This window comes from Nelusetta ayraudi, unplaced genomic scaffold (genome assembly GCF_046127955.1).
Source record: "Nelusetta ayraudi isolate G7.1 ecotype Tasmania unplaced genomic scaffold, CSIRO-AGI_Nayr_v1 ptg000042l, whole genome shotgun sequence".
NCBI lineage: Eukaryota > Metazoa > Chordata > Actinopteri > Tetraodontiformes > Monacanthidae > Nelusetta > Nelusetta ayraudi.
In genome coordinates this window covers 18,123,921-18,148,161 of record NW_027466092.1, presented here as the reverse complement: position 1 = coordinate 18,148,161, position 24,241 = coordinate 18,123,921, and the positions used below count along the sequence as shown (strand labels likewise).

The 24,241-nt window shown below is 49.3% G+C and overlaps 2 protein-coding genes and 1 long non-coding RNA gene across 4 annotated transcripts; 2 read left to right on the top strand and 1 right to left on the bottom strand.

The window, feature by feature from the left end:
- The first annotated feature begins 321 nt into the window (after positions 1 to 321).
- LOC142894021 (chromobox protein homolog 2-like) lies at positions 322 to 3,926 on the top strand. Its single transcript, XM_076035122.1, has 5 exons — positions 322 to 455; positions 544 to 587; positions 1,383 to 1,448; positions 1,541 to 1,610; positions 1,705 to 3,926. The coding sequence occupies exons 1-5, from the start codon at positions 357 to 359 to the stop codon at positions 3,115 to 3,117; spliced, it is 1,692 nt and encodes a 563-aa protein (XP_075891237.1). The 5' UTR covers positions 322 to 356; the 3' UTR covers positions 3,118 to 3,926.
- Positions 3,927 to 5,385: 1,459 nt separating this feature from the next.
- On the top strand, positions 5,386 to 6,099 carry LOC142894020 (uncharacterized). The gene is made up of 2 exons (XR_012927763.1): positions 5,386 to 5,830; positions 5,862 to 6,099. It is a non-coding gene; the product is annotated as an uncharacterized LOC142894020 (long non-coding RNA).
- Positions 6,020 to 23,885, bottom strand: abca5 (ATP-binding cassette, sub-family A (ABC1), member 5). 2 transcript variants are annotated; one of them, XM_076035114.1, is made up of 39 exons: positions 23,027 to 23,885; positions 22,808 to 22,916; positions 21,836 to 22,022; positions 21,447 to 21,620; positions 21,215 to 21,312; positions 20,904 to 21,130; positions 20,669 to 20,810; positions 20,392 to 20,580; positions 19,901 to 20,048; positions 19,418 to 19,595; positions 19,144 to 19,202; positions 18,456 to 18,742; positions 18,187 to 18,306; positions 16,772 to 16,910; positions 16,575 to 16,665; positions 16,341 to 16,480; positions 16,082 to 16,201; positions 15,769 to 15,970; positions 15,496 to 15,662; positions 14,563 to 14,690; positions 14,350 to 14,487; positions 14,159 to 14,272; positions 12,311 to 12,481; positions 12,099 to 12,212; positions 11,234 to 11,368; positions 11,078 to 11,146; positions 10,883 to 10,974; positions 10,676 to 10,799; positions 10,467 to 10,584; positions 10,197 to 10,288; positions 9,940 to 10,115; positions 8,925 to 9,000; positions 8,443 to 8,537; positions 8,114 to 8,233; positions 7,881 to 8,033; positions 7,693 to 7,772; positions 6,741 to 6,796; positions 6,352 to 6,631; positions 6,020 to 6,257 (listed from the first exon to the last, which is right to left on the bottom strand). In XM_076035114.1, the coding sequence occupies exons 2-38, from the start codon at positions 22,910 to 22,912 to the stop codon at positions 6,491 to 6,493; spliced, it is 4,965 nt and encodes a 1,654-aa protein (XP_075891229.1). In that variant the 5' UTR covers positions 22,913 to 22,916; positions 23,027 to 23,885; the 3' UTR covers positions 6,020 to 6,257; positions 6,352 to 6,490. The 2 variants fall into 2 exon arrangements, with proteins under 2 accessions (XP_075891229.1, XP_075891230.1); XM_076035115.1 differs by having other exon boundaries at positions 22,808 to 22,913.
- Between the last annotated feature and the right edge of the window lie 356 nt (positions 23,886 to 24,241).

The window sequence follows — 24,241 nt, the reverse complement described above, 5'->3', positions numbered from 1 at the left end:
ATAATACACATATGACAAAAATCCTTTTTGACGAATTGTTTCGACTGGTCACCGTCATTTTATTGTATTATTGTTAATTCAAATTTTACTTTTTTTTTTTTTTTTTTTTTTTTTTGAAAAGGTGTACATAATGCATGTAGCATAAACATAAATCACATTACATAAATAACAGAAAAGAAGAGAACGTGCTACAATGTGAAGACAATGTGAAGTCCTTTGGGGGAGGGGGATATATCAAACTATTATTCTCGTTATTGGAAACGTATAAATAACACAGTTATCCCTCTGTAAACGCGTCCAAGACGGTGGCCGCGCGCGGTCAAAAAAGAGAAAACCTGAAGCAGCTCGTTGTGCGCATGCCATGGTTGTGCGGGGCTGCCGCAGCAGTAATGGAGGGGGTCACGGTCGGCCAGGTATTCGATGCGGAATGCATCCTCAGCAAACGGCCGCGGAAGGTAAGGAGGACCGACTGGTGGACACTCTTGCACCGCGGACCGCTTCCCTGTGTGCTTCTTACGCATTTTGCCCTCTTTTTCGTTACAGGGGAAATTTGAGTATCTGGTCAAATGGCGAGGGTGGTCGTCCAAGTAAGTAGCTAGCTGTGTTAGCCACCAGTGCTAACGGTATACACAGATGCTAACAACCAACAAACCGCTGCAAACACTGCAGACTGCCTCAGCAGTCGCTGCTTTGAAGGGTTTACTCTCTCCGCGGAGCAAAAGCGTCGCATTCGCGTGTCACACGGCGGCAAGTTACCCGGGTCTGCAGCATCAGCCATTTGGGCTCTGATTGTTTGGTTGTTAGCGGATGCTAACGTCAACACCTGACGGAACCAAACACACAGTCTTTGTTTCTTCAGTGCCCTCGATGGCACGCCACGATAGTAGACTTATTTGTACATACACATTGATCATCCAATCAACATTGCTTCAGCGCCCTACTCTGCAGAAAAGAAAGTCAATCATGAAGGCACTCTTTGTGTTAAGTTGCTTGACCATTACTCACCGATACCGGCATGGCTCTATTATAAACTACTGCCTTATGCATTTAAAATTAAAATGTATGAGCCTTTAAAATTTTAAGGCAACAAATTAAACATGTTCATAATTTTTAATAAAGCAATGTGCTGTTGCTTTACATTTTGTACTAAATTTCAAAATGTTGGAACTGTGACTATTGTTTATTGTCCCTGACGTTGCCCATAATTAGTAAAATCACTTTGCCATTGATGCGGTGGACACCCAAAACAGTCGGAAATTGTTTGAAACTACACTCATTAAGCTGGGTGGTGCGGAAACGTGCAGAGACTATAAAAATACAACAAAACAAAAAATGGGATTGTGATCTGACCCCTGGATTCAAAGAGTTTTTCATGTTTCCAGGCACAACAGTTGGGAGCCTGAGGAGAACATCCTGGACCCGCGGCTGCTGGCGGCGTTTCATAAAAGGTGTGTTTGTGAGAGGGGAATTTTCCTGCGCTAACGGTCAGAGTGCGATGGATTGGGCGGTGCGTTTACTGACGGGCCGCTTCTCTTCTCAGAGAACAGGAACGCGAGCTTCTCTTCCAGAAGAAAGGAAAGCGGCCGAGGGGACGTCCACGCAAGATTCTGGTAACGTCTCTTTCGGCCCGACCCGACCCGACCCGATCCGACCCACTTCCCGCTGTCGCAACCGACATCGCTGAGCTCCTCCTCTCTTTCTCAGCTTCCTGAACCCGCCTCCACCAAGAACAGCCGCTCCCCGTCCTCCTCCTCGGGCCTGTCGTCGTCCGCCTCCTGCACCTCCTCGGAGGACGAGGAGCACGTCAAGAAGGCCAAGTCCAGCTCTCGCGTCCACCCCGGCCCCCAGAAGAGGCCTCAGATCCTGCTGGCCAAGCCGGACCCTCCCGGCAAGAAGAAGCGCGGCCGCAAGCCGCTGCACCCGGACCTGAAGGCCCTGAGGCAGCAAGCCAAGAGCAGACCGCACCCTCCTCCTCCTCCTCCTCCTCCTCCTCCCCCTACTCCACCTCCTTCGTCTCCGCCCCCTCCTCCTCCTCCTCCCCCTCCCGCACAGCGTCACCACCAGGTGCTCAGACTTCCTCGGGAGGAGCTTCGGTCCAGCGTGAAGAAGCCCCTGCAGCCGGCCAGCTTCACCTACACGGGGCTGAGCAGGAGCTCCAGGGACGATGCAGCCTCCTCCGGGGGCGTCTCCTTCACCCACTCCTCTTCCTCCTCCAAGGCGGCGGGAAACCTGAGCGGCATGTGGGCCGGCCGCTCCATGTCGCCGTCCTCCTACAGCCGCAGCAGCCCGTCCCCGCACAGCAGGTCCTCCGTCTCCGAGCTCAAGCGCTCCGTCCCGGAGTCCGGCGGCGCCAGGGCGTCCCAGCTGAAGCAGCGCGGCGGGTCCGGCTCGCTGGGGGCGCACGGCGCCAGCTTCGCCCCGGCCCGGCGCTCCCCACCGACCCCGAGGAGGCAGGAGGTCGCGGCCGGGTCGGCCCCACACCGGCAGCAGCAGCAGCAGACTGCCGGCCTGTCCAGACCGCCGTCCTCGTCAGTGCCGAGCTCCCGGGACCGAACCAACCAGGCGCTCAGCCTGCGGGCGCTCAACCTCCAGAGTGTCAGCAGGCCGTCGGGTGGGGGCGGGGGCGTCGGGGGTGGGGCGGCATCCCGAGCGGCGCTGAGGAGCAGCAGCAGCAGCAGCATCGTCGCCAAAGACACTCGGTCGTCCACTGCGCCGCAGCGCTCCGCTCTGCCCTCGGGGGGCGGCGGCGAGCAGAGGGGAGGGAAGGACGCGCTGGGCCGGGCCGGCGGCGGTGGCTCCGGCGGTGGCGGGCGCCACGAGGAGAGGAAGCTCAGGAGCGTGAACGAGTTGAGCGCCGGCGACTCGGAGAGCAGCAGCAGCAGCAGCAACAGCAGCAACAGCAGCAGCGAATCGGAGCGGGACGCCGCCCTGTTCCCCTGCGACAGCAGGCCCAGCCTCGGCAACGTGGCCACAGACTCGGACGCCGAGACGGACTGGCGGCCGGCGCGCGGCCTCCTGGACCACGTCTTCGTCACCGACGTCACGGCCAACTTCATCACGGTGACGGTGAAGGAGTCGGCCACCAGCGTGGGCTTCTTCAACCCCAGGAACCACTGAGCCGCATGCGGCTCGCCCCGTGCTCCTCCTCCTCCTCCCCCCCGATGTGTTGGCGCGTGGGTCAGAACCGGTCCCGGAGGTGCAGCTCCACCATTCAGAACCTCTCTCAGCGGACTCGGGTCTGTAACCGAAACCTCGGAGCCAATCGGACGGTTGGCGGTCCTTGGCGTTCTCTCAATCGCTCCTTTCCTGTCGGCGGTTCTGGACATTTTTCAGGGCTTTCAGCAACATTGGACGGTTCCGTGGCTGCAGATCACTGTTGAACCCAAACCGGGTGCGGCGTGGAGCCGGTGCTGAGGCAGGTCTCGACAGCTGGTCTGAGGTTCCTCATGCTCACTGCCGTACTGCAGCTGCTACTCCAGATGTTCTCTAAACTAAATGGGACGCACCCCGACCCCCAAGAGCAGCTTGTAAAAGAACTCAAATCCATTTTGTCCCATCCGGGTTTTTGTAATCGTCTTTTAGTTCTCTTCGGACCAAAGGTGTTATGAATGTGAATTGTTATTATTTTTTTTTTGTTCCTGACAGTATTGCTTGCACTACGCACAGTATATCCTCACGTGACAAGAGACATAAAGTTGTCATGTCAATTTACCAGTTTTATATCATTTTAATATGTGTGCTGTCTTACTGTCATTTGGAGGTAAAATATGTTAATTTATATATGTACATAGTTTTTTTTCTCCTGTGCCATCTGATACTGATACGGTGCTCCTATTGGCTGACTAGCTGCAGATACATGTAGCCCATGTGCCTCTCTGCCATTTCCAAGGCATTTGAAATAAACTACAAAGTACCAACAGACAAAACCTTCTCTTCATGTCTTGGATGCAGTTCTCATTTTCACCATCAGGCGATGCTGTTTGCACGGTAATCCAGACTCCAATATGGCGGCCCACTGATTTGAATGTAGCTGCTCAGCCAGCGCATACGGCGAAAAAGTTTTTCACTTGCAACTCACATGATACATCAGCACATGCAGCCAATCAGAATGAGCCAAGACATCATGCCAGGAATGAACTCTCTTCTGGTGACTTTCTGGCCTTTAAAGACCATGACTGAAAAATCTGCAATAGGAAGATTTGCCGGGAACTGCATCTGAGGTCACAGTGGTCCTGTCAGCCGTTTTAGAGCCGTTTGTTTTTGTATTGCGTTTTATGGGAAAAATGTTTCTTGAGCCCACAGGATTTTTTTTAGCTGCAGTACCTCTAGTGACCAATGAAAAAAAGAAATTTAGCACGCCGCCATATTGCCAGTCTGGTATCAAGTTCTGATAATACATCCATGTAGTTATCAAAGCGTTGACACGTCTCGAGGACGGGATCAGGAGTATTCATACATTTTGTGACTAATGATTTCCCTTACACCATGGAAGACTTTTAAAGGGGTGGTTCTGAATGTTGGACATAGGACCTCATTTCAAACTTGTTTCTTGTGAGCACTGTCCTCTGCTTCTGTGGCGATGATAGCGGTAGGTGAAAAAAGGGCCAGTAGTCGAGGGCTAATCGAGAGGCTAGCAGAAACCCTTGACTTGCACTAGCTGCACTGGATGACATTTGTTTAACCATCTCCACCGATAAATGGAAATTGGGTCCTAATTGTTCAAAATTCTGAGCCAGGGCTTTAATCATGATCAAAATGTGAAGAGAGTTCTGCAGTGGTGCTGCTGATAAACCATCTTGATAGAATCAGCCCAGCAGCGCCTTGGTGCCGAGAGGAGCCCTGCAGGTTATCATCACCAAGAGCTGCTGATCAGTCGAACAAACGGACCGATATTTAAACATGGAGCATCTTCAGGTCAGCGTAATGTTCACCTGCTTTGTAAGAAACAAAACAAAAGAGACTGGAGTAATAATCTGAATCAACGTTTATTCAAGAAAATGTGGAGTCCGAGCAAACAGACATGCAGGCGAGGAAAAAGAAGAACACACAGCGAGGCACGAGATTTCCAAAATAAAACCGGAGAGAATTTCACAGAGATTGCATAATAAAAACTAAAGTTTAAAAGGTCCACAAAATAGTGCAATTTAAGCCACCACCACAAGTGGAACAGCGTGAGCTGCGCTGTCCCCCAGTCTGGAGGGAGCTACATGTGACATGCCAACAGTTAAACAACAGGCTTTAAATGAACTTGCTTGACCCTCTTCCTGAAGCAACGTGCTACACCTGCACTGAATCACTGTTTCACTTTCAGAGAGGACAGAGTGCACAGGATGGAAACCTAAGGCAGAACACGTGTGTGTGTGTGTGTGTTTGTGTTTTCTCCACCTCACAAACAACTGCCATGAAGAGTGATGAAGGTGTCCCACTCGAGTCCCTTTTGAAAACGCCATCTCTCACAAAATAATTACAATGCTTTCTTTTGAATCAATAATACATGGATTAAGTATTGCACCCCACACTAAATATGTATATATACAGAGATACAAAACAACACACACACACACACACACACACACACACACACACACACACACACACACACACACACACACACACACACACACACACACACACACACACACACACACGGGAAAACAGTTTTGTGAGTAAGGGTGGCACAAAGTGGAACAAACCAGAGGTACATTCGAATCTCCTTGAGGAGCTGCAGGAGGCGCCAGGTCGCTATGCTACATGTACTGGAGTGCATATTCACACTTTTGCTCCCCATTGAGGCGGCTGTGTGTGTGTGTGTGTGTGAGTGTATGTGAGTGTATGTGTGCGTGTGTAAACCTGCTGGTGAGCAGCATTGCAACCTCCTCCTGGCTCTTTCAAGCAGTTTTCTACACGTGCTGCCGATGCCAAACCAGACAAGGCGCTCTCTGTGAGTGTGTATGTGGTGACCAAGAAGAGTGAGGGTGATGTGCACACACACACACACACACACACACACACACACACACACACACACACACACACACACACACACACACACACACACACACACACACACACACACACACACACACACACACACACACACCTGATGTGATGACGGAGACTAGAAACATTAAGAGGTTTTTCTCCCTGTGAGGGTAAAAAAAATATTAAAAAGGAGTTTTCATTTTTGGTCGCGGCATGCCAGCAGGAACACAGCACCAGTGGACCACCCATAGGGCGGCGCCATCACAGCCCTGAGCCTGAGCACACACACACACACACACACACACACACACACACACACACACACACACACACACACACACACACACACACACACACACACACACACACACACACACACACACACACACACACACACACAGGCAGGCAGACTCAGCTGTGTGTGGCGCGGTGCAGCGAGGGTCTCGAGGTGGTCGGCCGCCGTCATTGACCCTCCCAGGTGGGGTCGCGTTGGCTCGCCGCTCAGAGCTCAGAGCTGGTGCACCACGCTGTCGGCGTGGCTCAGCGAGATGGAGCCGTCCTGACGCAGGCGGTGCCACTGGAAGGTGGTGCTGAGCGAGCCCACCTCCACCTCCTCGCTCTCCTGCTCCTTGGCGAACTCCATGAACACCTGCGGCAGGTGAGAGGAGAGGAGGGTACTGCAGCAGCAGTCACATGATCACTAGGGTGTGTGTGTGTGTGTGTGTGTGTGTGGGGGGGGTAACCAGGGTGCATCTCACCTGCTCCAAGGTGCACTGGGAGAAGTTGTACTCCTGGAAGTTGAAGGTCTTCTTGGCTGCGAGGATGAAGACACAGAGTGAGCGGCAGCAGCGCACGCACGCGCAGGCAGCGTTGGGAAGATCACTTTTCAAATGTAATTGGACACAATTACAAGTTACCTTATTAAGAATGTAATAGTCGTGTAACTTTATCAAAGTCATGTAACTAATTCCGTTTGATTACTTTTCTAAATTTTGAATAAATCTTCCCAATTGTTTAGACCTGGCAGCAGCTGCGTTTCCATGACCCCTGGAATTGTCCAAAAGCTAAATATCCCAATAAAAAGCTGGTAAATGAAACCTCGACCGTAGACGTATCCATATTGAAGTATATCACAAAGTGTAATGGAAGCACTTTTTTTGCATTTACACGTCACCGGATGAGATGTACGAGGTCACGTGACCAATTCACTTCAAGTGAAAATGGCGGATCACTGAACATTTTTTATAAGTAATCAAAGAAAAACATAACCATTCTTGGCAGCAAACAACATCGAAATGCAGGTTTATGGCAAAATGCTTTGTACCTCCATCCTCTTCAAAGTGGAGTCTTGCAGGACGAGATTTTACGAGAATTACGACGGAAACACCTGCAAATCGCAATTGTACTTTGTCGAAATTTTAGAAATATCGCTTTTATTTTGCGAAAAACTGTAATGGAAACACAGCTAGTGTTGAGTTACCAGTGGGACTGAAAACAGAGAGAAACAATACAACTGATGGTGGCGCTGCACTCCTGAACTTGACAGGAGAACCAATCAGAAGCATAGCATCAAACTTTCGTCTATGAAGGGAAACGGAGAAGGACGGCGCTCGTGCTGAGCCAGTGCACGAGAAAACCATGCAAAGCAACCAAAAGAGAAAGAGGTGTGTGTGTGTGTGTGTGTGTGTGTGTGTGTGTGTGTGGATTCACCGTTCTCCAGCTGAGCGAAGGAGCGGGACAGCGATTTGACGTCCTCCATTGGGACCTTGTACACCAGCAGCGTAGCAAAGCTGTCAACAAAGCAGAGCGATGAAAGAGGCTCTCGGCAAACCTTTGAACAAACCGCACCCCCCACCCCTTAACACCCCCCCGCCCCGACTCCCTTCCCTCTTCCTCACCTCTCCTGCCGAGTGGCGTGAGGAAACAATCTCAGGATCTCGTCGTGCAGCGGAGTCACCCGCTGCGGCGCCGTCAGCTCCTCTCCCAGCTTGACCTCCAGGCTGTAGCCCCGGCCGTACTTGGCCTTCAGGTGCTGGATGGAGCCGATGCACCTGGGGGGGGGGGTAATCGAACGTTAGCGTGTTCCTACGGAGAGCCTCCCCTCCTCGTGGTGGTGGTGGCGACCGCCGACCTCAGCTGTCCTGACACTATGATGGCCACGCGGTCACACACGGCCTCCGCCTCCTCCATGTAGTGCGTGGTGATGATGGCCCCCCGCTGGCGGTTCTTGAAGGCAGCACGGAGGGCTCTCCTGCAGGGACACACACACACACACACACACACACACACACACACACACACACACACACACACACAAACACACACACACACACACACACACACACACACACACACACACACACACACACACACACACACACACACACACACACACACACACGGTCAGAGGAGAAGCTCCGGAGGCAACCAGGCTGCTGCTGACGGGAACTCAGGTCTCACCACATGCGCTGTTTGGATTTGGGGTCCATCCCTGACGACGGCTCGTCCAGCAGAATAATCTGCGGGTTTCCGATCATGCTCAGCGCAAAGCACAGCTGGAAGGGACGGCAGGCAACGTCATCCGTGGACAGTGAGTTAATGTCAGGTGTGCCGTGGAAAATGATCAAATTTCACTTAATTGGTCAAAATAAATAACACTCCATTGTTGAGTGACTGTGCTGTGAAAGGGATGTGAGCCTTCTTTCCTCCCAGGATATCAGCTTTGTGTGCATCTAAACAGGACCAGGTTTCACACTGAGTGAGTATTGATACATTAAGACACTATACTGCCATTATTAGGCTAAAGTGTCATTTTATAATATTTTTAGTTGCTGGTGTGCCACGGGATTTTTTTTTTCAATGTAAAAAATGTGCCATAGCTCAAAAAAGGTCGACAAACACCATCCTACAGGACACCGGAGTGTTTCGTGTGTGGTTCTCACCTTCCTCCTCAGACCCACTGACAATGTCTTGGCCTGTTTGTCCAGGTGGTCCTTCAGCTCCAGAGCGTTCACTATCCTGAGCACAAAACAGCAATTGTCAAATGAACAGCTGGTGAGATCTGACGGAGGAAGAGCCGCCTGGTCCGTCCTCACACTGATCGTTAGCAAGCCAGCACTGGAAGAGCAATATTTGTTCAGAGAGAGAGAGAGATTCCTGAGATGTTCCTCTAACCTGCTGAGATGTTCCTCTACCTGCTGCGATGTTCCTGCAACCTGCTGAGATGTTCCTCTACCTGCTGAGATGCTCATCTAACCTGCTGAGATGTTCCTCTACCTGCTGAGATGTTCCTGCAACCTGCTGAGATGTTCCTCTACCTGCTGAGATGTTCCTGCAACCTGCTGAGATGTTCCTCTACCTGCTGAGATGTTCCTGCAATCTGCTGATGAACCTCTAACCTGCTGAGATGTTCCTGCAACCTGCTGAGATGTTCCTGCAACCTGCTGAGATGTTGCTCTAACCTGCTGAGATGTTGCTCTAACCTGCTGAGATGTTCCTCTAACCTGCTGAGATGTTGAGATGTTCCTCTAACCTGCTGAGATGTTCCTGCAACCTGCTGAGATGTTGCTCTAACCTGCTGAGATGTTGCTCTAACCTGCTGAGATGTTGCTCTAACCTGCTGAGATGTTGCTCTAACCTGCTGAGATGTTCCTGCAACCTGCTGAGATGTTCCTGCAACCTGCTGAGATGTTGCTGCAACCTGCTGAGATGTTCCTCTAACCTGCTGAGATGTTGCTCTAACCTGCTGAGATGTTCCTCATAGCTGCTGGGAGGTTCCTCTGCCGAGTATTCTCATGAACCAAATACTACCTAGATTATAATCTACCTGCTGATGATCCAGTTGTTGCTAGAGTGTTTCTGTGCCTGTCGAGATGTTCTTCTATCCTGGAGCTCATACATTTGTCGACCTGAACTGAGACGTCCTTTAACCATCTGCAGTCTTGGACCAGAACTCACTGTGTGATGATCTTTGGAACGTCCTGTCCTCTCATGCCCTTGATGGCAGCATAGATCTCCAGGTGCTCCCGCAGCGTGACCCTCGGCCACAGAGGGTTCTCCTGCGGACAGTATCCCACATGGTCCAGGGAGGTGTCTGCCTGACTGGACTCTGTACCGTAGTTGCCCATCAGAACCTGGACGTCAGAAGAAGAGCCACGTGACTGGACGGCAGAGCTGGTGGCGGCAAGCGGCGAGCCCTGTTCTGAGGACTGTACCTGGCCTGCAGTGGGGTCAGTGTCTCCTGACAACATGTGCATGACGGTGCTCTTCCCAGCGCCGTTTGGACCCAGCAGTCCCAGAACTTCACCTGGGGAAGCAACATTTAGCATTTCGATACAACCAGGATGGAAGCCTGCTACCTTCTGATGATTCACAAAAAGAACATTTGTCTCAAGACACCACTACTACTACTACTAACAATAATAATAAATCGCAATAATCAACGATTCTTCCACTGTGTACAGACTTGAAAGCAGACGACGCACCTTTGCGAATGCAAAACGAGATGTTCTTAGCTTCTGCTTTCCTGGTCTTGATGACGGACTGACGCTCTGCTTTGCCAGAGTGCTGCTTGCTCAGATTGCTCACCACCACCAAAGGTTTCTGTACAGTGGAGAGGATCTATCATTATCATTATCATTCACTTTCCACCAGTCAAAACGCTCACTGTGGAAACGACACTCCCTCAGCTCACCTCCTCGTGGGACTGACCGCTCAGGGCGTTCTTCACCCTGGTCCTCTCCATCTGAACGTCCTCATCCTCGTTCAGACCCTCCTCTAGGTTCTTTTCCACTTTGTGTTTGGATTTCAATGAGATCCTGTGGAAATTTGAGCTGTGAAAACCTGCGGAGTCTCTCCGGCTGAACCGAGTGTTAAAAGTCGATGGAGGTCTGACTGTCACCTGCAGAACTGATCGTTCTTCGTGGTTCTTCCTCCGCGCGGGATCTCCAGCCAGCGCAGCAGGAAGAGCAGCAGGATGCAATGGAGGTAGGGCTGAACGCAAACAAAGAGCACACATCAGTGTCTCAGCCTGGCTTTCTGTGCCACTGGAGTAAATTGAAAAAAATGAATGAAAACAATGAAATCGCAGCCGTACAGCGACGACAGAGATCAGCAGGTTCTTCCACAGAAAGTTCTCTTCGTAGTGGGAGGTCATGTAGGCTGCCTGGAGGCGGAGAAACAGAGCAGCGGTGAGACCTGCAGAACGTACATCTCAGGGTTTGGACGGCAAGTGAGACACATCTAGTCCCACCTTTGTGATGCAATCGAGACAGCCCATGAGAGGATACAGAGGGTTGAAGAAACACAGAACGTTGTGCAGGCCCCTGATGAACCCGAGGTAATCGTTGCTGAACATGTGTCCCAACGAGGCAGAGACCACGGACACCTGAGACAAAGCAAGGAAAAAATCATGGAGAGAGAGCGACTAAAAAAAACAAAACGAGCCATAGGATTTATAAACAAGGCAGATTAGAGTGCACATACTGACCAACTGTTTATGAAATCCCATAAAATTCAAAGACCTGGTATATTATAAAACAATACAAATAATTTAGAGAGTTGAATCAAATTTACTTCAAGTCAGTTTACAAAGGTTTTCTGTTCTCAAGAAACAAAATAGAATTTAAGACATGTCTGCATATTCAAGATACCAAAGGCCAAAAAAGAAATGAAAAGGGAGTGTGTATCTGCGATTGGTGTTTGGTTATGGAATGATGCCAATAGTGAATTAGGAATGAGCAACATTTCTAGTTTTCAAACTGGATGGTGTGCAAAACTATTTTTGAGGGCTACAAGTTTAAGATTTGATTTGTTTCATCATTTCTTCCTTTATTTGAAACAGCGATTATATCAGATGTAATTATTTGTAATTGTATTTATAAAAATGTTGACATCCTATGATCCATCATAGGACGGCCTGAAAATAAGCTTATGCTTCTTTAACCTGTACATTTTCAGTCACATTTTCTTCTTTAGGACGACACTGTTAAAAATGTGAACTTGTGTTATTTATAGTTTGTTTGACTGAACAACTCAAACTCAACTCGACTGGACTCCGAGCATCCACTTCAGTTAAGATATTAATCAGACTGCGGGCTCGCTGTGTCCAGACTCACCATCATCGAAATGACCGATACGAAATCCCTGTTGCTCTGGACTCGGGAAAAGCAGAACGTAACCACGTAGGTGAGGAGGATCATTGCCGGGCCGAAGCCGCCGATGCACAGAACCTGGAGAGGGTCAGTAACAACATGAGAAGTTGAAGCAGGTTCCAGCCGTATGCCTATTGAAGAAGCTGGATTGGTGAAAAGAAAAATGGGAGACGGACCAGGGCGCTGAGGTTGCTGGAGCTGAGCAGGTTCCCCTTGTCCAGAGAGAACAAGGTGATACACATGAGGGACAGGAGGAGGTAGTAGAAGGGGATGTCCACCGCTGCCTGGCCGCACCAGTAGGCCGAGGGCAGCAGACCGGAGATCCGCAGGGTGGAGCGACACTTGATCTGCGGTTGAAGGAGAAGAGAGAGAGACAGAGAGTCAGAGAGAGAGAGAGAGAGAGAGACAGTGGCGGGCTAGCAAGACCTGCTCTGCTAGCCTAAATACACCAAGAAAAGTTACTTTTCCCCGCAAACATGATAAAAAAAACAGTAATTCTCCATAGTGTGTTCATCACATTATATCCACTTCAGTGTGCTGCTTCCAGTGTTGTACATTGGGGTAGAGTTTTCATCCAATCATATTTCAGCTAGCTTCTGATGTCAGGATGAAATCTAGCTGAGGTCAGCAGAATCAACATTGCACACTCATGTCTGCTGTAGGGATGGGAAGATTAACCGAAACGTATCGATACACGGACACGCGCGGGCACGATGCGAGTGCATCGGTAGAGCAGCCGTGAATCGATGCAATTTTGGGATTAAATCTAGATGCATCGGTTTTTACGTCCATCACAGACAGATACAGCACTGCCCAGCGCAGTGCTGTAACTTACAGCACAGCGCAGTTAAAATAAAAGATAGACCAGACGCCGAAACGATCGCTGCGCGAGTTGGCCACGGAGGTGCGTGCCGCTTCAAGTCTGGCGTGAACGACACCAAATGTGCCCAACAACAAAGAACACTGGCCACCGCCGGACTCCTGAATTCTGGCGCAGCGGAAGGAGTGCTGTGCTGAAAGTTACAGCACTGCGCTGTGCTGGATCAACTGATATTCCTAAAGAAAAACCTTAGATTGGAACATGTCAGTTGAATAATACAGTATGGACTGAAAGTCACAGACCAATGAGTAGTTGCATTGCTCACTAATTTTGATTGAGTTCAAGTAACTACGACATTATTATTTTTGAGTATTTTAATCTTTTTCTGTCTTCAATTTCTCATCACAGCCAAGCTATTTCACTGTCATGACTGTTTTATTATGACAGTTAGGCTGGTGTCTGTTTACAGCAACAGCAAGAACAGTTTACATTTATTGCATTTGTAAACAATAAGGAAAGGTTAATTTATTTTTCATAAAGTATATTGCACTTGCCTTGTTATTGTTAGACCTTTAGATTTAAATTGAAAAATACAGAATGTTTGTATTTTGGTGAATAAATAATCAAACTCATTGAATTGCATAGCATCATTCCTTTGCATCGGAGTCTCAAATCAAGAGATCGAGTCTGCGATGCCAAGGTCAGGCTGGCCTTACACCTTACACTGAACTGTGATTGGATAAGCACTTGTGAGAGCCTGAAAGACTTAACTAAACCTCGAGATCCGGTGGTGGAGGGAGGAGAAGTCAAACTGCTGAATCATCTGCAATTTATGATGTAAATAATGAGACGCATCATTGTTCAATTGTTTTGCTGTTGCATACTCTTAAAAATAAATGTAAAAACTTTTATTTTTAATTAAGTTATTTTGTTGTTGTCATTGGAGAGTTACAGTGTATGAAACAGTAACAATGTGCAGTTTATTGGACAAACTTGTTTAAGCGCACTTTTGCCTCACTTTGTTGGCTAGTGCTAACAAATTTTTTTACTTTATGTTTTGCCAATATTTATGGTATCGTGAGGTGTATTCATTTAGGTAGGACTCAGTACAATGTAACTGAAGGCCTGGACATGAAATGCAGGGGCTGCCAGTGGCCAGTGGTCAAAGATAACAATGTGCTGGGCTCGCAATCACACCGCTCACCTCTCTGTCTCGGGTGTGGTCCATCGCAAAGTACGCTGGCATCCCGGCTGCTAGCATTCCCAGGACGATGGCCTCCATGTAAGCCAGGTTGTAGGATGTGGAGTCAGGGACTTGCTGCAGGACGCGAGAAGGAAGAGAACCCTGAATCTCAGTTACCGGCTCCTGGAACCAGACGGACCTCCGACACTCACGTAATCAAAGGGTTCGGTCCAGGTGCGGATCCGCCCGCTGCCGTTCAGGCCCCTGAGGAGAGCGTTGCTGAGGACGTTGACCACCATGGGCAGCGAGTGCACGGTGGTGCTGTTGAACGCCAAGCTGTACTTGAAACCCTGTTGGTAGAGGAGCGTTAGCGGGGGGGGGGGCAGTGCACGAGTCCTCGAGCCAGAGGTCAGAGTTCAGCCGACCTTGCTGGAACCGGTCACGTTGATGGCGGCGCTGTGAGGGGCGGCGGCCACATAGTCGTTGTGCGTCATCATTTCCACCCGGATGTTCTGAGACTCGAGGTTGTGGATGAAGTTGGAGATGTCCGACTCTGTTTGAGGGCAGCAGAAGATGTTTAAAGGTTTAATGTGTAATGTTTGGAGTAGGAATGCAAATTATTGATTAAGTCATTAATCGTTAGTTGATTGACCTCATTGATCGATTCACGATACATTGATAAGTGGCAATTTTTACTGAGAACCTAAATTTCCCAGTGAAAAATGTGTAAGGAACACATTATTTAATTCACATTTTAAATAATGTTGAGGGGCTAATGTGACCCAGTTTTACATTAGAGAACAGTAGAAACACCGCAAACATTTAACCTTTTTTTGAAAAAACAAAACAAAATGCCACTGCACTGTTATAATGATATTAACTACCCATGTAAAAAAGAAATTAAATTAAATGCAAATCATTTAATCAATTAAATTCTTAATTGGCAATTAATCAATAATCAATTAATTGGTAACATCCCTCGCTTGGAGATTTTGAGAAGAAACAGCGACATAAAACTCCTTCACCCTCTCCAGAGTTTGCCAGTGAACTACGGTGGCCATCGCACGCAAACCAAGATACCTCTTCCACCTTCTTCTTCGTTGTTTTATTTGAGGAAGCATTCACCCTAAATATGAAACTCGCTGCCAGTCGGACTGGATTGTCCACACTGGCTTCCTTGGAAATATGGCGGTGCAAGATATACGTATAAGTATAAGGACCATATTTAAGGGCAGGAAAACCAAATTACTTTTACTGGGAGATTTACTGGCAGTATACTCTTTTATTAATGTATTTATGGGCTGTATATTAAGCTTTTACCAGTATAAAAATAGTAAATCAGGCCAGGGCTGGCTGACCTGAGGAATTCTGGACCAGCAGGCTGGTGGTGTATCTGTGCGGGGCCTCGTTCCTCTTCAGCAGGTAGATGGGCAGAAACTGGCGGCTGGGGGCGTTGATCTGGAGTTTTCCCGTGACCAGCGACAGGAGGAGGAGTGTGGCCACGAACGACAGGAACATGGTCAGCCTGCGGGAGGAGAGGGAGGGAGGGAGGACAGGTGCTGGCTTGATTGACACAAAACGGAATGGATTGGATTTAGGTTGAGCCCAGCTGTGCAGGGAGGGATTCTGACGTGTAGACAAAGGCCTTCCGCTCCCTCCTCATGTTGACCATGTGCAGCCAGGCCACTGAGCTGAACTGCTGCCGCCACAGGGCGTGGCCGGACACCGTGCCCGGCTTGCCGTCCTGGAAGATGAGCAGCTTCTGGTCCACGCTGTCAGTGGAAGCGTCGTCAGGCTCCTCGTCCGCCTGCTCCTGGTTGAACACGCTGTAGTCTGGACACAAAACACACACACACACACACACACACACACATTGTTACTTTATCCCCTTGGACAAACAGAGTTTGTGGATGTTTTATGGCCCTATTGGAACACAACACTGACCGGCCTGGTCCACCTCGGACTCGGCCTCCAGCCGAAGAAACACATCCTCCAGGGTCGTCATGGAAACGCCGTAGTTGATGATGCCCAGGTGCTTTTGATTGTCTAGCTCCGCAAACAAACCTGTGTGAAGGGCAAAGGAACAGGAAGATCGTCTCCTTGGTGTTGAGAAAATACATGTTCTTCCATTGTCAACAAGTCAGATTCCAGCTATAGTCTTCAGCCCACCCTTGTAAAAGACAGAGACTGACAAAGGTCTGACCTGGCAACATGCCCATGTTCTCAAACGGCAGCATGAACGTCAGCTCGGCCTCTAGTTGCTGGCGCAGCTTCACTTTGGGAACGTGGAACTTCACCAGTGAGGAGATCTTGTCGGCGTCGCAGCTCTCTGTGACAGACATCCTGCGGGACAAACACCACTCCAGCAACCGGATCCAGGCAGCAATAAAAAGCCTTCGGTCAGTTATGATGAAGATATAAAACAAAGTCTCCCTGCCTGAGGTGATAGCCGACTCCGCACTTGAGTTTGAGGTACAGCGAAGAGCCGACGCACTTCAGCAGTCCCTGAGAAATCACGGCTTTGCGATCTGCAGACACAACAACATTGGAGATTCTCATCGCTCTTCAGCGCAACCCTGACCGTCGCGAGGATGCGACTGACATTATGAAGAGGGATGAGAAGAAAGTCAGTACCAGCCAGGATATCGGCCTCGTCCATGTAGTGGGTGCAGAGGACGATGACCCTCCCGGCTCTCCGGCTCTTCAGCAGAGACCACACCTGGTGTCTGGAGCAGGGATCCATACCTGCTGTGGGTTCATCCAGGAGGAGGATCTGCAGGAGCAAACATTAAGATGCTAGCGGACCAGAGGGGATACATCTGGCAGGACAACATAATCTGGCTTGAAACCAGTGTGTGAAATAATCATCAATATTAGGGGAGGGGGGGTCCCCATCCTCCTGATTGTTACTCAATACCAATCTAAATTTCCTTAACATGCAGAAGGCCTATGATAACCTTACAATAATTCATGGCTAGCTTCTTTGCATCAGAGCTCGTAACATCAACCTTTAATTTATTCTTCCAATCCAATCCACTTTATTTAAAAAGCACAATTGAAATAAACACGAAGGTTACCAAAGTGACGTTAGAAGCTAAAGACAAGAGGTGCGTTTTAAGAAGAGGTTTAAAATTGAACAGTGCCTAATGTGCAGCAGCACTTCATTCCACAGTTTTGGGGCAGCAACCGAGAACGCTTGGTGCCTGGTGCTGATTTAGGGAACCCTCAGAAGCAGCTGGTCAGCTGACCTGAAAGATCGGCTGGATGTGTACTAGGGGTGCACAAGTTCAGAGAGCTACACTGGGGCAAGACCATTTAGGACTTTAAAAGCACGTAAAAGAATTTTAAAATGAAGACGGGTAGCCAGCGAAGTGAAGCTAAAACCGGTGTCCTGTGCTCGAACTTCCTTGCGCCAGTTAAAAGACGTGCAGCTGCATTCTGTACTGGTTGCAGACGTGCAATGGTTTACTCACTAACCCCCATGTAAAGTGCATTACAGTAATCAAGCCGGGTGGTTACAAAGGAGTGGAGTACTGTTTCAAAGTGCTGTCTGTGCAGAAAGGGATTTATTTTTGCCAACTGCCTCAACTGGAAGAAGCTCCTTTTTACCACAGCTCTAATCCCATCAAACTTTAAAGTGTGCGTCCACTTTTATCCCCAGGTCGTTAACAATGGGTTTGGAGACCTGCGACAAGGAACCCGGGTCGACTGGGGAGGTGCAAACACTATCCCTTTTCCTTTTTGTAAACCTTTTTTCAAAGTATTTAATATTAGACAAGGTGATCTTAAGGAAATTATATTTTCATTCTTTTTCAGCTTTTTGAAAAAATAAAATTTTGCTTTGAGGCTTTCAGGGGCTCTCATGGGTTAATTGGGGGTCTGAACCCCCACCCCACCCCGAGTCCCCTGTATTTCACCCACTGCTTGAACCCATGATGCTGCTGAACAACATTATCACAGAGGAAGATGATGCCTGACTGGAGCACATCAGGCTGAAGATGGCTATCTTACAGCAGAGGTTTATCTCACGAGGACGATCCCTTCCGTACCTTGGGGTCTCCGAGGATGGCAATGCCCACTGACAGCTTCCTTTTCTGGCCTCCGCTCAGATTCTTGGCCTGAGCCTTTCTGATCTTGTCCAGATCCAGGTCCTTCAGCACTTTGTCCACCTTAAAGAGCAGCAGGACACAACCATCAACATCCCAGAAAACTCAAAGACTTTCTTCTACAACCTTTAAAAAAACAAACATCTATCGCTGTAGATCCCTTATGTTCATCGAATTGATAACTTTGATGGTCAGACAGAGGCGGTGCTCACCTCGGCGTCGACGTCCGCCGGCGGGATGCCTTTGATTGCGGCGAAGATCTTCAGGTGTTCCTCCACGGTGAGCACGTCGAAGATGATGTTGAACTGGGGGCAGATTCCCACCAGCCGCTTCATCTCTGCGGCCTCGGCGATCTCTGCCACGGGGGAGCCGTACATGGTGGCCGTGCCGCTGGTGGGCTGGCAGATGCCGCACAGGATGTTCAGAAGGGTGGACTTGCCGGCGCCGCTGTGTCCCAGCAGAGCCGTGATCTGGCCCTCGTAGATGTCAAAGGTCAAACCTGAGGAAACAGAAACAGTCCGGTCACAACACGGATTCACCCAGCAGACAGAGGACGCCCTTCAAAAGCAAAGACTGCTGTTAAAGGTTACTGCTTTTCAGTGTGAAGAAGAGTTTCCTTAACATTTATGTTTGTGAACAAAGAGTATTGGATTTGAAGCTCGAAGTCATCTGTCATCAATCAAATTTTTTGTTTTTTAAAAGAAACCAGTATTTTTCTCTTTAATTCTTGTAAGCAAATGCAATTAATTCATGAAGAAAAACTTGGAATTAAATGCTTTTTTTCCACATACAAAAAACTTCCTGTAAACGAGATATGATTCCATTTCTATGACTCCCTCTTCCTGTGTGAAGAACGCTACAAGGCTCCTCTCTTGATATGAAAGAATCATGAGGTGTCACCTCTCAGGGCCTCCACCACGCTGTCCTTCTCTCGGTACACCTTGTGGATGTTGGAAATGCTGCCGTGCGGAACCAGGTGGGGGGTAGAAACACAAATGAAAGGAGGAGTGAGTGACAGTAACCACGACAGACACTCGGCCACTTGACACCCCGAGAACATATTTTGCCCGCTTTGAAAATATTTGTTGCATTCAAGCCGATCTGTGCGCTCCAGTTCGAGGCGACACTTCGGCTTCCACGCCTGCGTCCACATCAATCACACCAAGGTTTTTACCGGATCGCCTCCTTCCCTCTGAACTCGGGCGAGACGGGTTCCATGGACTCATCGCCGCCGGGGCCGCCGTTGGCCTCGGCGTCATAGCCTGAGCTGACTTCAGTGTACTGCATCCTGTGTTTGGACCAATAGGACGGCTTCAGGAAGTACAGCAGTGGACGCCTCATCCCAAACTCACCTGTGGATAAGAGAATTTATTCAAAGCAACACAGGGTTGTTTTTTAATCCTCAGATATTCTTGATTAAATTATTGTGGGGAGAATGGTGCCCCCAGTTATCTCATGAGAATAAATCTGTCTACTCTGGGCTGGCACTAGTTACACGGTTCTACATCAGGCTGGCCAGGTGCACTCGGCCAATGGCGGGAATGCCATTCTGCCGGTTACGAGGCAGTGAAGTTGAAGAAAATGATTTGGAAAATCTTTTGAGGTCAGAAAACATACACACACCGAAGAGACGCAATGTGATGGTGTGTTTGCTTACCAGGCAGCACCTGGTCCAGGTAGATGGCCAGCAGCAGGTAAAGGATGCAGTCGAGAATGAGCATGAGCAGAGGGATGTAGAGAGGATGCGGGCCGTTGGCCAGCGAAGAGAACACAGCGCCATATCCCTGAGCCTCCAGGTAAACCACCTACACACACACACGGGGGAAAACAGTTTTGTGAGTAAGGGTGGCACAAAGTGGAACAAACCAGAGGTACATTCGAATCTCCTTGAGGAGCTGCAGGAGGCGCCAGGTCGCTATGCTACATGTACTGGAGTGCATATTCACACTTTTGCTCCCCATTGAGGCGGCTGTGTGTGTGTGTGCGTGCGTGTGTAAAACCACACACACACACACACACACACACACACACACACACACACACACACACACACACACACACACACACACACACACACACACACACACACACACACACACACACTCCTGCTGGCTGATCTCCATGTCCGGGCAGCACTGCTTTGTGTACCTGTGCGATGCCGATGGAGAGGGCGCTCGGGGAGAGCAGACAGAAGAGCCAGACCAGCGGCTGGGGGAAGTCCTTGATGAGGATTGTGAAGAGCGATAGGCAGCCAAACACCACCGTCAGCAAGGAGCCCACCGTGCTGGCAAACTTGGGCTTCTTAAACAGCGGCGTGATCATGAAGGAGAAGAAAATCTGCCAGCAAAGACGAGGAGGAGATGGGGTGAGGTCAGAGGTCAGAGGGTACTCGGCACGGTGCTCGTCGCAATCTCTCTCTACTCACGGAGGATATCCCATAGAGGAAGATGAGGAGGAAGATGACGAAGAAGTCGCTGTTGGGGAAGAGGGCGGTGTAGGTGGCGATGACGGACATCAGGATGGACATGACGGTGACCAGGGCGGCGTACAGGAGACCCCAGGAGAGCCTGTCATGGGATCACAGAGGAGGCAGGTTACTTTCTCCACGAAAATAACTTCAACAGCCATCTGACAGTGGAGCGAATGTCCTCCGCACTCACCAGAAGGCAGTGTCGTACAGCCCCATCATGGTCATGGTGTCTTTGAGCCGCTGCTCCTTCTCAGCGGCCACGTTGATGATGAGGAAGGTGACAAAAGGCGTGAAGGCCAGCACCAGGTAGATGGAGATGAGGGCGTGGGGGTACTTCTGCACCTCCACGGAGAGCGGCTGACCAATCATGACCACCTTCACGTCCATCTCGCGCCACACCGAGCGCTTGGTCTGCATCTGTCGGACGAATCTTGAGATGAAGGACGGAACTTGCGCGTTTGTGCGTGACTCAGCTGCTGGCAGTGGCGCTGCGGGACTCACCCGAATAATGGCGGCATCGATCAAAGACTGAAGGCGAACGAAACCCGAGTACCAGTAGTTAGCCGCTAGACAGTTCATGGAGCTGATCAAACAGCTGGCTGCAGATACGACCACAACACACCCGTGTTACACTGGGAAGGTCGATGTCAAGCACCCACTGAGGTGGTTATGAAATGTTGAAATCTTGGTTACTTTTAATCAAGATTAAAAAACATTTTTTTCAAAGAGTTACCAAACGATTCGGTGTAATCGCTGGGCTGTGGCAGCTGATCGTAAGGGAAGCGCAGTTTGTACGACATGGCCGAGCTGTCCGTGAACACAACGCCAACATAGCTGGATGGCTCGTACAGGCTGGCGTTCTCCAGGTCCTCCTCTGTGGCGAACATCTCCGGTTGATCCTGCATGGCTGAGAAGAGGAGGAGAAAAGGAGAATACGTGTCCTTGTGTTACCTCCCAATCCATTCACTTTGCAAACAATGAAACCTGAAGAGTGAATAAAACTTTTTCTAATTAAAATATCGAAACAAAAGAACAATCTTCAACAGAACCTTGTGGAACACCATTTATTTGAAATATCATGGAAAGCAATGAAACCTCAGGAGATGGTTTCAAAGAACTTACGTAATCCCTGGGCGACCTCCTCCATGATGTGGTTGGTGATGTTGGTGATGGGTGTGTAGCCCAGTGCCTTGAAGAGGGGACCGGTGCTTTCCAGGTCCGTGGTGTCGATGCCACCATAATAGGTGTGAGGGTTGAGGGCGCTGATGAGGATGAGAAGAAACAGCAGCAGCAGAGGCAGGATGAGCTCCTGGAGTGAGAGAAAGAGAGAGAGAGAGAGAGAGAGAGAGAGAGAGAGAGAGAGAAGACATCAGAGACGAAGGCTGCGTTCAGACTGCAGGCAAATCTGACTCCAATCAGATTCCTTCTCAAATCTGATATTTAGGGCTGACTGTCCACACTGTTTTCAGCAAGTGTCCAAATGGGATCTGGCTCTGTTCAGACTGGGCCACATTATTGACAGATCTGACAGGTTGCTGTAGCAATGACGTCAGAGTGGATGTGTCGTCCAGTGCGTGCAGTGTGTGACATGTAATTGCGACAGCGGCATTTGTTGTGATACATGCCCTGGAGCTCGGCTTGAATGGAGCAAGTATCTCCCCACACACTCATGAGCCAATGAGTTTCCTCCTCTGTCCAGGGACTGCTGTTCTCTCTCTTCTGTCTGCTCCATTACGTTACAGCTCCGCACCTGGAATGGCGCCCTCTGGTCTGGTGCATTGGGTCTTGCGTGACTAGAGTGAAGTCACGGACAGTCAAAACCCATCGGTGTGTTTGGAGCTGTTCAGACTGAGACGCATCTGTCCAAATACGACTGGAAACTACCTCACGAAGGTGGTTTCAATCCATCTTGCAAAAATTGGATTTCATGTGGTTTGTGACTGTTCAGACTACAAAAGAGCCATCCAGTTTCAATCTGGATGGGCTGCAAATTGGATTTTGGTTGGCAGTCTGAACGAGGCCAAAGAGACAATCAGAGTTGTCGACCACGTGCGTCTGCGGTTGGAAGATCAGTCAACCGCCACTGTGGGTCACCTGTAGGGTCTGCTGCTTGGTTCTCCATTTGATGAGCAGGTTCTTGTAGAGCAGGCTCCTGGTTTGAGGCCAGATGCCGGCGTCTCGCTTGGCCACGGGCTGCATGCTGCTTTCGAACCAGATGACGCAAGAAGCAAAGGTTATCTCAGTGCTGTCCGCTGCCAGAAATAAAAAACATTTTGACTCAGTTGGTTGTGGTGCTTAATTCTCAAGGCTTACCTGTGTGACACTTGCACTTTCTCCAGGTACGGTCACCTTGGCGTTGACTTTGTTGTGTCTCTGGCCAACTATGGAAGCACAATCTGCTCTCTGCAGATTTAAACCATTTCAGAGGCTTTTGCAGCCAACGTTAAGCGATCTGACTCGATGGAAGCCTAGATCATGAATGGAGGGACTGATGAATTTAGCAGAATCAATAACACTGAATGTGCCCTCGCCCTCTGGGTAACACGGTGTGAGACTGAGATTATTCTCCCATGTTTCAGGCACGAGACAAAGCAGGGTGTGTGCGTAAACATCAATTTAATATAAAGATTAAAGACATCGGTGTGTAAGTTAGAGCCTTCGTGGAGAGAACTGCGAGGAGCACAATTGCCTTTGGAAACAGAACGGCTCACACAAACACAACCTGTCTGAACCTGAAACACAATGTTTGTATCGCGCCACCTGAAGCCTTGCGACACGCTGGCACCAATACGCAGCCACCCCCACCTTAGCCAAGCGTCCGCCCTGTCTTTCGGAACGAGAAGTCGCAACTGAATCAATGTTGCATTCGATGAAATGAAATAAAATAAGATGAACGAAGCTGGTGACTAGCTTTGTGTGCTAACAGCGAGCAGAGCAAGAGTCGCGCGCACTATCCCTTCGAGGAAAAACAACAGCCACCTGCACCGGGACGAGGGACATGCAGACGTACTCACGAATGAAATACGTTCAGAGGCATTTCCCTGTATAGGGTGCTTAAAATAAATAAATAAATAAATCCTTGCGATACAGATACCAATTGAGGAAACGCGAGTGAAGCCCTGGCTGTGTGCGCACCGTTTGGCCGTCGCCACTTCCTCCTGTCAGAGACGAAGCCCCGCCCACAGGCGGGAGCTAGTAATACACGCTCTTATTAGTGAAAGGGTTTAATGACGAGGCTGTGCGCCACAAACCTTCCGACAAACCGCGTTTGTTTGTCGTGTCAGTCACATTTGTGTATCGTATATACCGGGAGTCACCAAGCTTTTTGGCACCGAGAGCTACTTCATGGGTCCTGAGTCATATAAAGCGCCATCAGTGTGCTAGACGCGCCAGAAATAACACTCTGACTTATATATTATTAATGATACTCACCTATGCGAAGACGCTTATCAAGGTAATGAGTTCTCAATAATTATCAACAATGACTTAACAAGGTTGGATAAAATTGGATTTTAGACACAGCTCAAC